At 40.0% G+C, this 12871-nt stretch overlaps 1 protein-coding gene across 10 annotated transcripts in view; it reads left to right on the top strand.

Moving 5' to 3' along the window:
- The window catches only part of EYA1 (EYA transcriptional coactivator and phosphatase 1), a 167847-nt gene that overhangs the window by 83267 nt on the left and 71709 nt on the right, over window positions 1–12871 (top strand). For 8 of the 10 annotated variants that reach the window (XM_056333201.1, XM_056333199.1, XM_056333196.1 and 5 more), the window contains one exon: window positions 12455–12535. The exons of the other annotated variants lie outside the window; for them this stretch is intronic. In XM_056333201.1, the coding sequence (XP_056189176.1) occupies window positions 12455–12535 (81 nt within the window). The remainder of the gene's footprint in view (window positions 1–12454; window positions 12536–12871) is intronic. 10 annotated transcript variants of the gene reach the window in all.

Genomic DNA, 12871 nt, shown 5'->3' on the forward strand with positions numbered 1-12871 from the left:
TAAAATGCTCTGTCCTGTAACATTTCTGTGGCAGTAGTAGGAAAGATCGTATATGACATTTTCCTAGCTATGTGAGCAGAGATTTTAATGCATTACTGGAAAAGAGTCATGCAGCTTTAATGTTACTTTTCAATATAAATGTATAGTTAAACAACCGCTGCAGCAGAGATACGGCTTTTTTTCCTAAGAATTGGGTCATATTAGTGCTGTCAGACTGTTTAGGATTATGGGCATGCATTGCATTCTTCCAGGAAAGGCACATGTCAATCAAACAGATGTCGTCCCCCCTCGATTCCCCAAACATCTCTGTTATTCATTCTAATTGGAGTCCTCTGTAGTGGGGAGGGTTCATGGGTTATCAGATTAACAGGCATTTGTGCCAGAGTTGTGTATAATTTACTTTTTGCAGTTGCTGTAAAAGTATTGTTGCAATCGAATTTTAAGCTATCTGGAAAAAAAAAAAGTAGCCTTTTAAGGAGTACCTAAAGTGCTTGATATGTTAATGTAGTTTAAGCAGAAAAATATTTTATGTTCACAGATGAGTCTTCTGCCTTTTAAATAGCCAAGTATATTATTATATTTTTATATCATATTATCAGGTATATACCAGTTTTGGTACAGGATAAAATTGCTTGACCATTTCAAATTAAAGTTCCTGTAGCTCATGAAAGCCTTTGCTGTAAAATTCACCAGCTTTTGTACTTTGTGTGTAACTTGAAGGTTCTTTAGTAGCACAAAAATGAGTGTTCCTTGCAACACTGAAAGACGCTCACCATCTGGCTCGACTTTTTGTTCTAAGTAGGTTTTGTGTGCAGAGGCATGCACTCTGAAAAACGGGGTGCTTAATATTTCTTTGTCAGGAAATGAGCCATTTATTGTATCTATTCACGCGCTGACCTCAGATGGCAAATAATTTTGGAAATATTATCCCAACCTCTAGGTAGGTATCAGAGTTTATTAAAGAAAGTAAATTAAAACACGGTATCTTATTTACCTGACGCAAGAATTTTGAAGTTCAGGTTTATTAATTTTGGGATGAATGCTACCCAGAAAGCTGTAGCTTGCAATAACGTGTTTACCTTCTGAGATGAAGCCAAACGGTTTTCTTTTGTTTGCAATTTTCCCTCAGGTGACATGACCCTCCTCAGCACTGCAGACTGGTTGCTAAGCCCTAGCACACAGAGCCCCGCAGGTTTGGGTGGCTGCGGTGGGCGCAGCAGGCGTGGGCACTCAGCATGTGTTTTCAGATGTTGTCCAAAAAGTGTTCTGAGAAATAGCTTGTGCTTGGCGATTCTGGTCTAAACTTGCTCAGCTGAGAAGTCCTGTCTCTGATTGCTCTTAAGTGACAAATAAGGAAAAGTTTGTGAAAAAAACTATAGAGTAATTTATTTCTGAATTAGGCACCGGCCAAGAGACAAAATTTGTGAGCGAAGCAGATGCCTAAGAATCTAAAGGTGGAATTCTTACTGTTGATCTGTTTTATCTTGAGAAAATGTTTGGTTTGGGCTCCTTGAGCTGCTAAACAGGCTTATAAAAAAAAAAATGGAGCAAACGAAGCAAGGGTTTCTTTTTTTTTTTGTTTTTCTCCCTTAAGGAAGGGTGAAGTAAAACTATTTTTTCTGAGATTCTTGAAGCAGAGTCCTGCTGAGACACAAGTGCAGACTGTAAGGATGCAGTCATAAGGGCTTGCCCAACACCTTTCTTAAAATGCTGCAGTATGGTTTGCTTGCTTGCTGCACGTGGAGTGGGGATGTGGGTTGCTGAATCTTCACAGGTTAAATGTAATATGTGAAACCAGCTTCTAGTCTGCTACACACAGTCATCCTCACTAACATGAAAGAGCCCTCTGTTTCTGGCATGAGGGAACTTCATGTGAGTGAGAAACAAGGCCTCTAGGTATTTGCATGTTATAAATATCTTGTAAAGATATGTTAAATTTGATTTGACTATGGGTGTGATTTCAACAGATTTCCATACCCTGAAGTGCAGGATATGTTCACTAGATGAGGGGGAGGGGAAAAAAAAACCAGAAGAAAAAAAAAAAACCTGTCCCAAAGTGAAATGGCTCTGTTTCAAACAAATGTTCATTAATTCCTCTAAGGCACATTTTCAGACTTGTCTCTTATTGATGTTGTTCTACAAGAGGATGTGGTTGGAAGATAGCTCACTGTTATTAGCTAATATTTTTAGCTTCACACTTAGTGGTAAATTTTCAAAGCACTGAATGGGGATTTAGTTGTGTGATTGAGTTTAATCTCTGCATGCAGCTTTTATATAATAACTCTTTGTGTGCTTAATTTCACTTTGGTGGAGCAAAATTACTGCAGTGCAGAACTGATCAGGTAGTGCTGGCCGAGGACTGCAGCTGAAGAAATCCAAGGAGTTTGGGGTGACTGCTATTTATTTTATTTTATATAAACATTCTTAAACAAGTCAGGTTTACTACTTCTGTCTCAGGCAGCAATTTCTCTGTGGATTCTTTTAGACAATAATGATTTCTGTTGAAAAAAGACTATCCTTTTAAGTTTGTGGCAGATCATGAGGCAGTCTTCATAGCTCTGGATGTATGTGTGGTGAGGCGAAAAGTAGCATTTCCTTAACATCTTGATTAAAAAAATATCATAGCTAATAAGAAATAATTACTTTGTTGGTGTTTGATTTTTTCTTCCTTTTCTCCGGGCTGGGTGGCATGGTCTTCAAACCAGTGGTGGGGAAGTAACAAGGAAATTATAGACCTTGACCAGTCAGAAATTTCCCAGAATGAAATGCGGAGGAGTAACACTAAAATGTCTGGCTGAAGGCACTCAGAAAAATCAGTCCTGGTGTGCCAAGGTGGTGTTGATAATATAAATACCGCAGTATTGGGGGCTTCCATGTTCTCTTTAAGTATTTTTCCACAAAATACCCTCTGTTGTAGGGATCAGCAAACACTGGTCACAATTTGGCCCTGTATGACTTGCCTAAGAAAACCTGTTAAAGAGAAAAAAAAAAGATAATTGAAGTAGGGATCAAAATGTTCATAGTTGTGCCTTATCTCTAATCATCCTTTGTCAGTGAATTGCTGTGGTGGGTTGATACTGAAGGAGTTAAGGAAACAATAACAAGAGAAGCTAATAAAATTGCCATTCGTTAACAATTTATCAGACAGCTAGTGGCTATTCCAACAACAGTGCTCACTTTGGTAGCTACACTTTAGAGGGGAAAGGCTGTGAGTAATCAATAAATTTGAAAGGAGTGGCAAAGCTGTTTTCCATAGCGGACAACTGCATCCAGTTTCTGCCGACAGTGATCTTTACTTTTATCCAAAGAATGTTAATCAGTTCTGATGGATGACATAGATTGAGAAACAGTAGCCTGTGGGCCATTGTGATGATGATTTATGCAACTGGAATAGAAAAGAATAGATGAAGACTGGGAGAAGAAGCCGCGGTTTTCCAAGCAACTACACTTCATTCACGTTAGGGGTGTGGAGCTGCTTCTGCCCTCGTTTTTGGATGTTCAGAAGGAAGGAGAGAAGGCATTTTCATATCAAGCGGGAAGGGAAAATGGATAAGAAATCGAAGATCAGATTTTCAAAGATACATAGGAAGGGAGGCTTCAAAGGGAGTTGGACATCAAAATTCCTTTGGAATAAAAAAAAAGGGTTCTCACTCTTTAAGTACCTGCTGCAACATGAGAATGAGATCCCACACAAAGGCAGTCACAGCTCCCCACTACGTGACTATCTGATGGGTGGCCATTAGACAGGTTGTTTTATGTCTGGTGAATGTAAATCCGTCTTCAGGTTTTCAAAAGGCAGCGCTGTGTAGTGTGTTTGTGTCATGGTTTAACCCCAGCCGGCAGCTAAGTACCACGCAGCCGCTCACTCATTCCTCCCCTGCCCTGGTGGGTTGGGGAGGAGAGTCAGAAAAGAAGTGGTGAAACCTATGGGTTGAGATAAGAACAGTTTAATAATTGAAATAAACTAAAATATAATACTAATAAATGTAAGGGAAGGGGAGATAAGAAAAAGAGAAAGAGAAACAAAACTCAAGGAGAAAAATCAACCACAGCAAACCAAGTGATGCACAATACAATCGCTGACCAATGCCCAGCCAGTCCCCGAGCAGCGATCCTGCCCCAGCCCTGGCTAACTTCCCCCCCCTCAGTTTATATACTGAGCATGACATCATTTGGTCAGTTTGGATCAGCTGTCCTGGCTGTGTCCTCTCCCAATTTCTTGTGCCCCTCCAGCCTTCTCGTTGGCAGGCATGAGAAGCTGAAAAGTCCTTGTACCAGCTATTAGGAAGAAAATTAACTCTATCCCAGCCAAACCCAGGACAGTTTGCTATCAAGTTGCAAAATTATAGAATGGAAAAAAAAAGTTTTCAGTATTTTCTGAAGTAATGATGGAGTAAGATGCTGAAAACCCTAGAGAGGATATGAGTTGGTTGAAGTTACGATACGTGATTGAGATTTCTGTAAGTAAATTATATGTTGAGTATTTGTTGTAATTCTAATAATACTTTGTAGCACTCCAAATATTCTCCCAGTATTGCAATCAAGCCTGCACATTGGCAGTGAATGACTTTTAGTTTTGTATAAGTTATTAATCATTTTTAATATTTATTCATAATTTTGTCTACTTTGGGGTGCAAAGTTGTGGTAGGTGATGGCAAGCAGACAAAATGATCCTCCTTTGGAAGGTGTTTGGTGCCTTTTAATTGCTCATTTCTCGTGTTTCTGCCAATTACGTATGCTGAAGTTTCTGTACTTGTGTTTGTGATGAAGAGCTTGGCGGCATGAAACTTAAAATTGATGCAGGGATACCTCCATATTTAGACATCCTGAAATAATAGTACAGTAAAGGTAAATCTAATACTTCCATTTCAGTAGGGTGTTAGTGTCAAGAGCTATTGATACTAACTTCTTTACTCAGCCCCAGCAGAGCACAGGATGACAGTTGCGTGGCCAGAGGCAAAGACTGCAGTGGTCCCAGGCCCCAGAGTGACAAAAGCACCCTGGGGGTCTGTGGGGGCTAATAATAATCTTCAACCTGCTGCCACTTCTGGAGGATAAAAATCATACACGACACTGCCCGTTTATGTGAAGGCAAGGGGCTGGCTTGGACTATCTTTTCTTCCCTGCTCTTTACCTTTTTCTTCTTGCTGTATTACATTGGCTTCCTTCCAGACTCTTTGTCTTATCTGTGCTTTTATTCTCCTGCTTCCCCATGAGTCTTTCCGTCTGTTCTGAGCACATGTAGCATAATGCTCTATTATTCCTCTTTCATAGGTTTTTGGCCAGTGAAATAACTTGTCGACTCCTGTGTTGGCTCAGCCCAGCAACTCCTGTTGCAAGGTCTTGGGGAGGAGATTGGCTAATAAATATTTGTGTATTTATTGTCTTTTCTGTATGTATGTGCCTCTGTTTGTGAAAGTTTCACTATTTTATTTTCCCCCATAATATTTTCCTGTAAGACAGGGCCTCATTTAAGTGAAAGGTTAATAGCAGTACTGGTTCCCACAGACATTTGAGGGAAACAGAACACTCCAATTGACAAATGACTTTAAAAAAATGACATATTGGAAGCACCATTATTTTAATATATTTTATTTTTGCAAGCCTCTCCTAAATGTGTGGGGAGCACATGCCGTTCCAAACTGTGGATGGAACGTGGTGGCGTGACAGCACCCTCTGAGTGTGTCTGAGGGTCCCAGAGTCCCGGTGGCACAGCTAGCTTTGCACTGGCTGTGGGATCTCAAGAACCTATGAAGGTATTCACTACTTCATCCGCATGCTGTAACTGCAGTACATCACACTAGGTGTGGCATCTCTCCAGGGGGTCCAGCCTGTTACGCACAATCTGCATGCATGCAATCACATGATTGAGTGGCGTAAGATAGAAATATCATACACCTGGCCAGTGATACAGATAAGAAGAAAATACAGCCCCTGCTGTTGGTGTGCACCAGCAGAAACTCCAGGGAACAGGAGTAGAACATCTTAGTCTAAGAAATAGAGTGATGTTTGAAGAGCCTTAGCAACTTTGGAGACTTGTGACTTGATGATTTAGCACTTTCATTTGTGTCTTGTGATTTTCCGAGGATTTTTGCTTATCACAGGTAGATAAAAAAGCATGAAACTTGGTTATGCTTCATGTCATCAGACCCCTGGATAGTGAGTGAAGTATCTGTGCCACTGGGTTTGATGAGACAAGCTGCTGCTGCTGTGTGGAGGGGAATGCAAGTTGGTGCTATCCCTTTTTGTACAGGTGAATTTGCCTTTTAAGTCTTGCACTTGTAGAGTCCAGACCCTGGCCAAAAGTAGAGGATATTATTTCCATCTTATGAAAGGTCCCACCCAGACTGTCATTCTGCTTCTGTCTTCACGTCTCAGTCCTCTGTCTTGTACACACCCAAACGGCAGAGCTTGACTTCTCTGTGATGCTCTCTGTTCACTTGAAGGCCTCCATATTCTCAGAAGGTAGCTGATGACAACCTTCTCCACCATTAATGGCTGTGGTTGTGGCACTGTGTGGTCATTCTGTCTGGCTTTGGTTAAAGAGTGTGGGTATTTTACACGGACCCTGTGCCAACTCTTACACATGGACAGGGGAGTTGCCATGGTCAGATTCCGAATCAGGTACTTAGGAAGAGAAGAAGAGAAAAGAAATAGGCCGTAACACCTCTAAAAGGGTTGCTGGCTCTGAATTGATTGCTGCCTTCATTTAGACAGGAGACATGTAACCGTTCTGTATAAACTGACAAATGAGTGTGAAGGGTTAAGAACATTAGTTTGACTCATCTCCTAACTGCAGCGATTGAGAGTATTTTAACCCATGACTGTAATTGTCAGATGAATATCCGGGTGAAATCTTGATCAGCAGCTACAGATACTATCAAAACTTGTCTCCACCCATATGGTTTTGAATTTTCTTTCTGGTTTTGCACTGTAGCAGTGATGCTACGGTGATGCTACGATGATGCTACTGTAAATGTATGGGTTTTTACTGCTAGATGAGCAGATGCAGTGATGTTAAAGCTCTTTCAGTTGTACTGTGTAACATAAGAGGAAGGTGATGGCTGTGGGGGAGCCATGCAGGCAGTGGAAGCTGGGTGTTAGCTGCAGCCCAAATACTGCAGCAGTTCTGAAGCCTTCTCACATCAGAGGAGGGGAGAGCAGGAAACAGTCTGGGCTTGAAGTAGAATGTGCTGCTTTGAGCAGGGACTTTCTTTGAAAACTACACATAAATTTAGTCTGGAAATTACCTTGTAGTAATTACCCTTTGGTAATTTCCAGACAGTGAGATTCAGAAGAGTCCTCTGCTTTGAGAAGCAGGAGCAAGTAAGTTTATCAGGCTTCATGGTCAGGAGCTGATGATTTGATGGTCTGTGATAAAAAAGGACAGTCATGTACTGGATAGGAATTAGTATAACTAAGTAATATGTTTATAAGTAACCCATAACCTTTAGTAATCTGTTTATAATTGCAAGATTCTTCAGTACAAAAAGAGGAGAGTTTGAATAAAATAATGGAAAATATCCTCAGCTTAGAGATTCAAGGTAGAATTTTTGTCCCATTGTTAGTGACAACTACCTTTGAGCTTTCAGGTGAGCTTTGGGCTTCTAGTGGGTACAGAAAGAGGATGGTATCAAGCAAAACAGTGTATGAATAGTAATGGATACATAAAATATTTAATCAAGATACCTACCTGTTGTTTAGCTGCCAGCATTATTTACCTGGTGTTTAGCTGCCAGCATTATTTGAAGAGTCACTTTGAGACAAACCAAAACAGGACTAGAGACTATCTGTATGTCTATAAACAGACTAACAGCCTCACTTACTTTATTGAGACTCTTTGTGCCAATGAACACTGAGAGCTGTCAGCCAGGAATGATTTGATTTTTCCCACTTAATCGTATAATACAAATAATATAACATTATAATATTACTTCAGCCTTGAAACTGTAAAATTAAAACTGATTTAATGTCAGCCATGTTTACAATATTTCTGTTCTGGTTTAATGTATATGGCATAACTGTTGACAAAGACTAGTTCAGTACAGCAAGCCTATGTATTTTAGATAATCAAAGTTATTTAAAAAAGGTATTTAAAAACCTTACTTTTTGCATGCTTGAAGGTGCAATCTTTATGAGGTATTCATATAATTTTTGTGTTAGGAATGGCCAAAGGTTAGGTCTGTAAATCCAGATTTTAAACAGGCAGCATCTCATTCCTCGTAGCACTCCTTACTGCTATATACACCAGTGACTGAATGAATGATAAGCTGTGAACTCAGAAAGTTGTTACTTGGCCAGTTGTGGGTTCTGGTCTGAAGTTCTCTCTCTCGGTGGAGTCCAGAAACTGCCATGTAAGTCCATTTTTAACCACCTTTTGTAATATGGCTGACAAAACAGAGCACATTGCACTTGCAATTTCTGAGTGTCTTAAGAAGAAATATCTTGACAATTGATATAAAGTTAGATCAGTAGTTATGCTAATGCCATCTCAGAATTGTTTAGAATTGTTTGCTTTTTTTTCTCAGAGTTAGCACGTATGTTATCATTTCCTACTCATATTTTTTCTGTTATTTTTGTTGTATTGTTTTCTTACACAGTTCCTTTTTACATCTTGGGTTTAGAATCTCATAGATGACTTGGAAAGAAAAATAAGGGGTAAAAATGTCTCTCTGTTGACATAGTTTCTTAAGCTCCTTGGTATATGAACGAAATCTGTATCAGTAATCCTGAATAGCTGTTGCATTTTTACACCAGGTTAGGAATACATTAGCTTTCTTCTTGAACTTCTTATTGATATTCTGTTTTATTACATGAGTGATTTTACTGGCCCTAAAACTTAGTAGCATGTTGATAAATCAGAGTCTGTCTCTGTAATGCAAGTCTGATAATTCTGTGCCTCTGTAAAGGTCTGTTCTGATGAAGGAGCAGCAGAAATGGGAGCTTTCCCGTTTCACTTTCTGCAGTCTCTGCCATGACTGAGCATGGTGTTGGCAGTTACTGGCAAGCTTGCAGCCTGTTCTGTGTAGGTGTGGCAATATTCCCACTCATGTTTGTTGCCCAGTGCCATCCTGTGAAGCTTAGGACATGTTGCAGAAATGTTAACTGTCACGGAAAATGTGGAGAGAAACTGCAATCCAAAGCATGCTTAAGGAGTATGTGGCAGGGCCAGATCTGTGCCCATCCGAGATCTTGCGTCCTTGGACAGCTCCATATGTCTCTCCTGATAGACATGGATTGCTGGTGTGCTGCTGTGATGGAGTGACAGGCTCACAACTTTAGGCAATCCCTTTGCAGCTCGCTTTCCCTGTGATTCTGCGGCAAAATATGCTCAGTTTTGGCCTTGGGCAAATGAGACCTTCCTTTGTGGTGAGAATACACATGGAAAGTATTTCCAGTGGGTAAAACCATGGATGTTCTTCTCAGTTAATTTCTTTGTATAGCAAACTTCCATCCTCTTGAAATATGTTTAGGCTCAGATAGAAAGAAATATGCAGTCATTTTCTGGCATTTTGATTAAAATGTTTGGGGAATGGAGGGCTTTTCAATTCCTATCCATCTTTATTAAATTCCCAATGAGCTGTGGTGCAAAGTTCCACTAAGATCATGGTTGTTCCTAAAGATGGTAGGATAGGGCTTACTTATTATCACCCTTCTAAAAGGGTATCCAGATCAGGAATAATGTGAACAGCATTTCTTATCCTGCTTTTGGTGTATTCAGGAAATAAAACAGCTGAAAGAGGAGATGTAAGGAACAGTTGTTACGAAAAATTTCTGAGCACCTCAATCAGCAGGTAGAATCCACTTCCATGAACAAGGCACTGCACTGCAGTTCATGTATCTTGTCCTGTATCTTCAAAACTAGTATGTCTAGTAAACAGCATTCAGTTATAAACATTGTTGCACTGAAGTGTTGCTCATGAGCCATAGAAATAGAAGTTCATTTTGATGCGTTTTTTCCCCAAAATGGTATCTTGAACAAGGAGGGGCATTTACATCCACTTAGAAAGAAATTATCCTAAAAATCTTTATCTAGAACAAATGATGCTATAGGTCTCTATATTGTGTGAGGTAGCTCAGCGTAGTCCTTGGACTGCTAGTTTGTGGTGTTCCAAACAATACTTGATTTTATAAGGAATATAGAAGAATTGTTTCTCCAGTAGGGAAGAGGGAATGAGTTTGGAGAAAGCATATACCGAAATCTTCCACCCTTTACCCCGAGTTAAGTTGATCTGCGTCATCTTCCTCTCTTCTCCTCCTCCACAGCTGTCAGCCATAGAGAAAAGCATCTTTCATTGTTATTTCCAGAAGTATAATTGCATTATGGAAATTAGGTTCAGAAGACTTGCAGATTTTTGGGAAAGCTGGAGTAATCTATGATGAAAGTATTACTCTGACTGTAAAATGCAGCTGTGATAAACTTCTAAGAAAAAGCACAAGACAATGTAGATTCTATAATTCTTGGAACCTAGATTAACAAACTGTGTAGAACTTGGTGTAAAAATCTGGTAGTTTCTGGAAAGTTAGTTGGGATAGACACTTTGCAACAAATACTTTATTGCATCTGTGAGTTAGACTTCCAGTATTTAGTTACGAAATGAATGTTGGATGTTATATGCTGTGTTTTTAAGAAATAGATTTGTGTTAAGAGTTGTTGTTCAGATCATTAGCACACTCCTGAAGTGAACCTATTGGACACTCTTTCTTACCACACGTTAGTTCACCTTGTGGAAGCTCTTGGACTTCACTTCTTTCAAAAAGTGCTCTGCAGAAGTGCAGCTAATGTTCTCCAGTTGTTGATGGGTGCTCAGTCCTTAGGACAAGACTAAACCTAGCATGAATACCCCACCCCACCCCACCCCGAATGCCTAAACTGTGGATACTTGACCCTCGGCACCAGCCATTTCACTGCATGAAACTTTCTTTACTGGGCTGCACTGCTTGCTAATGCAGATATATGAGTTTTGTGTGGAGCTAATATTGATCTCCTGAGTTAGTGTGTGCAGACAAAACATCTCGCGTGAGACTCAAAAGAAAATAGTGGGCAATTAGTAGAATCTTGAGAGATTGCATATAAATCCCATGGATGAGGTTGGGTGAAGAAACTAGTTAGGCATGTGGAAGTATGAATTTGGATTGGTAAGGAAAGGAAAGGCCCTTTCTCCAAAGGGGAGGTGCTGCTTCTTTATCTTTTCCAAAACTGGCACCAAAAGGGTTTCTGCTAGTGATGGTTGCAATTCCTGAGCACATATGTGTAGACAAACATATAAGCCTACATACACATGTATGCCAAGATGACACCAAGGCTTTACATGTCAGATTGGGTGCAGTTTACCTTGGTTTTCTCGGATTCACTTTCTGCAGTGTTACTGAACTGCCTTGCTCAAAGGTCAGGTATGCACCAGCGCTGGTGTGTGGGAAGCGGTGACTGTGTGTGTCAACAGGAGCGAAAGCGGTGGGAAGTTGATAGGAAGATCAGCTCCGGTGTTTTCTGAAATGTCATGCTCAGTTGCCTTTGGTGTGCTGTAACTCCAAAAGCTAGGTATGTAAAAATGGATTTGAGAGATTGCTGTGCTGATCTGATAACTCCCTGCGTGTAGGTACTGTGCCTGATTGCATCCATGCCAGTTCAACCCCATCCTTGCTCCATGGATTGGAATACTGTTGTTACTGAGGTTGTGCTGGTGTAACAGAAAGGGGAATTTTTTTATTTACGTGAGGCTTTATTAAAAGTTGTTAATTAATAATCGGTTATGAAACAGCATGAGCCAGGTGAGAATCTCTCTTACTGTCATTCGTTTTTACTCTCTGTGTTGGGTTGCGGGTGCAGAGGGAATAAAACGTAAAAGCATTCTTTGAAGCACCTGGTCAGGACTGTCCCCCTTTTTTTTATTCAGGGTTGCTGAGTACAAAGTTGGTTTTCATTTTGAGAGGAGAAATACACCATGAGGAAAGTGTTTTACTTCATCAGAAATTCTCATTTTTCCTCTGAAAAGTTATTTGGATGGGAAAAAAAATTTGAGCAGCCCTCAGAGAAACCCATTTAAAATTTATTTCCTTTTTTGTCTTATTCAAATTGCTCTTTCGAGCCTGTGAATGTCTGTGTGACCTGATCTAAATGTGGACCCGTATTGTTGGATCTGCAGGATTAAGAGGAATCAGGACAGGTGCAGAGAGTTGCATGGGGACTTCTGTTTTGTTACAGTGGCTCTTATTCCCTGGGGACAGAAATAACCCTCTTGATCATTTTATATGTATGTGTAAATCATAGCTGCCAGTACTTTGCATTGTTTGTATACACAAATACATAAAATGCAAAATATCTATAGCCATGATTTAAAACATTTTTGGCAGATTTTTGCTTTATTGAATTTGTGGCTGTAGTGAGTGTGTGTGCATGCGCGTGCAAGAATATTAGGTGCATATAGAATATATTTTATTTATATTTCTGTAGTTAAAACAGAACCAATGAGCAGCAGTGAGATTGCTACTACTACTACCACAGACGGGTCTTTAGACAATTTCTCAGGATCAGGTAAGGAATAAACAAAGGTTTTAAGCTCAGCATTTTCTCATTTACTATTTTCTTATCTCATGTGGTCTAAATCTGCACACAGCTGTTAAAAGGCCTTGTGCACTTTGCACCTTATGCTTATTTCTGTTCATCTTACTCAGATGGTGTAAGTCAATAGGAGTTTTCCCCGAGTAAGGAGCATTACAGCATCAGGCTTATTAATGTCCATTGGTCTTCAGTGGGAGTCTCACTAGGGAGTATTCTGGCCCAGAGTAATTACTCTTTTGTTTTCTGTGAGTAAACATACCTGCCTCTGTGATTAGTGTTGCAATTGAGGGGTAGGTCTTATTATTATCA

The sequence above is a fragment of the Falco biarmicus genome, chromosome 3 (assembly GCF_023638135.1).
Source record: "Falco biarmicus isolate bFalBia1 chromosome 3, bFalBia1.pri, whole genome shotgun sequence".
Taxonomy (NCBI): Eukaryota; Metazoa; Chordata; class Aves; order Falconiformes; family Falconidae; genus Falco; species Falco biarmicus.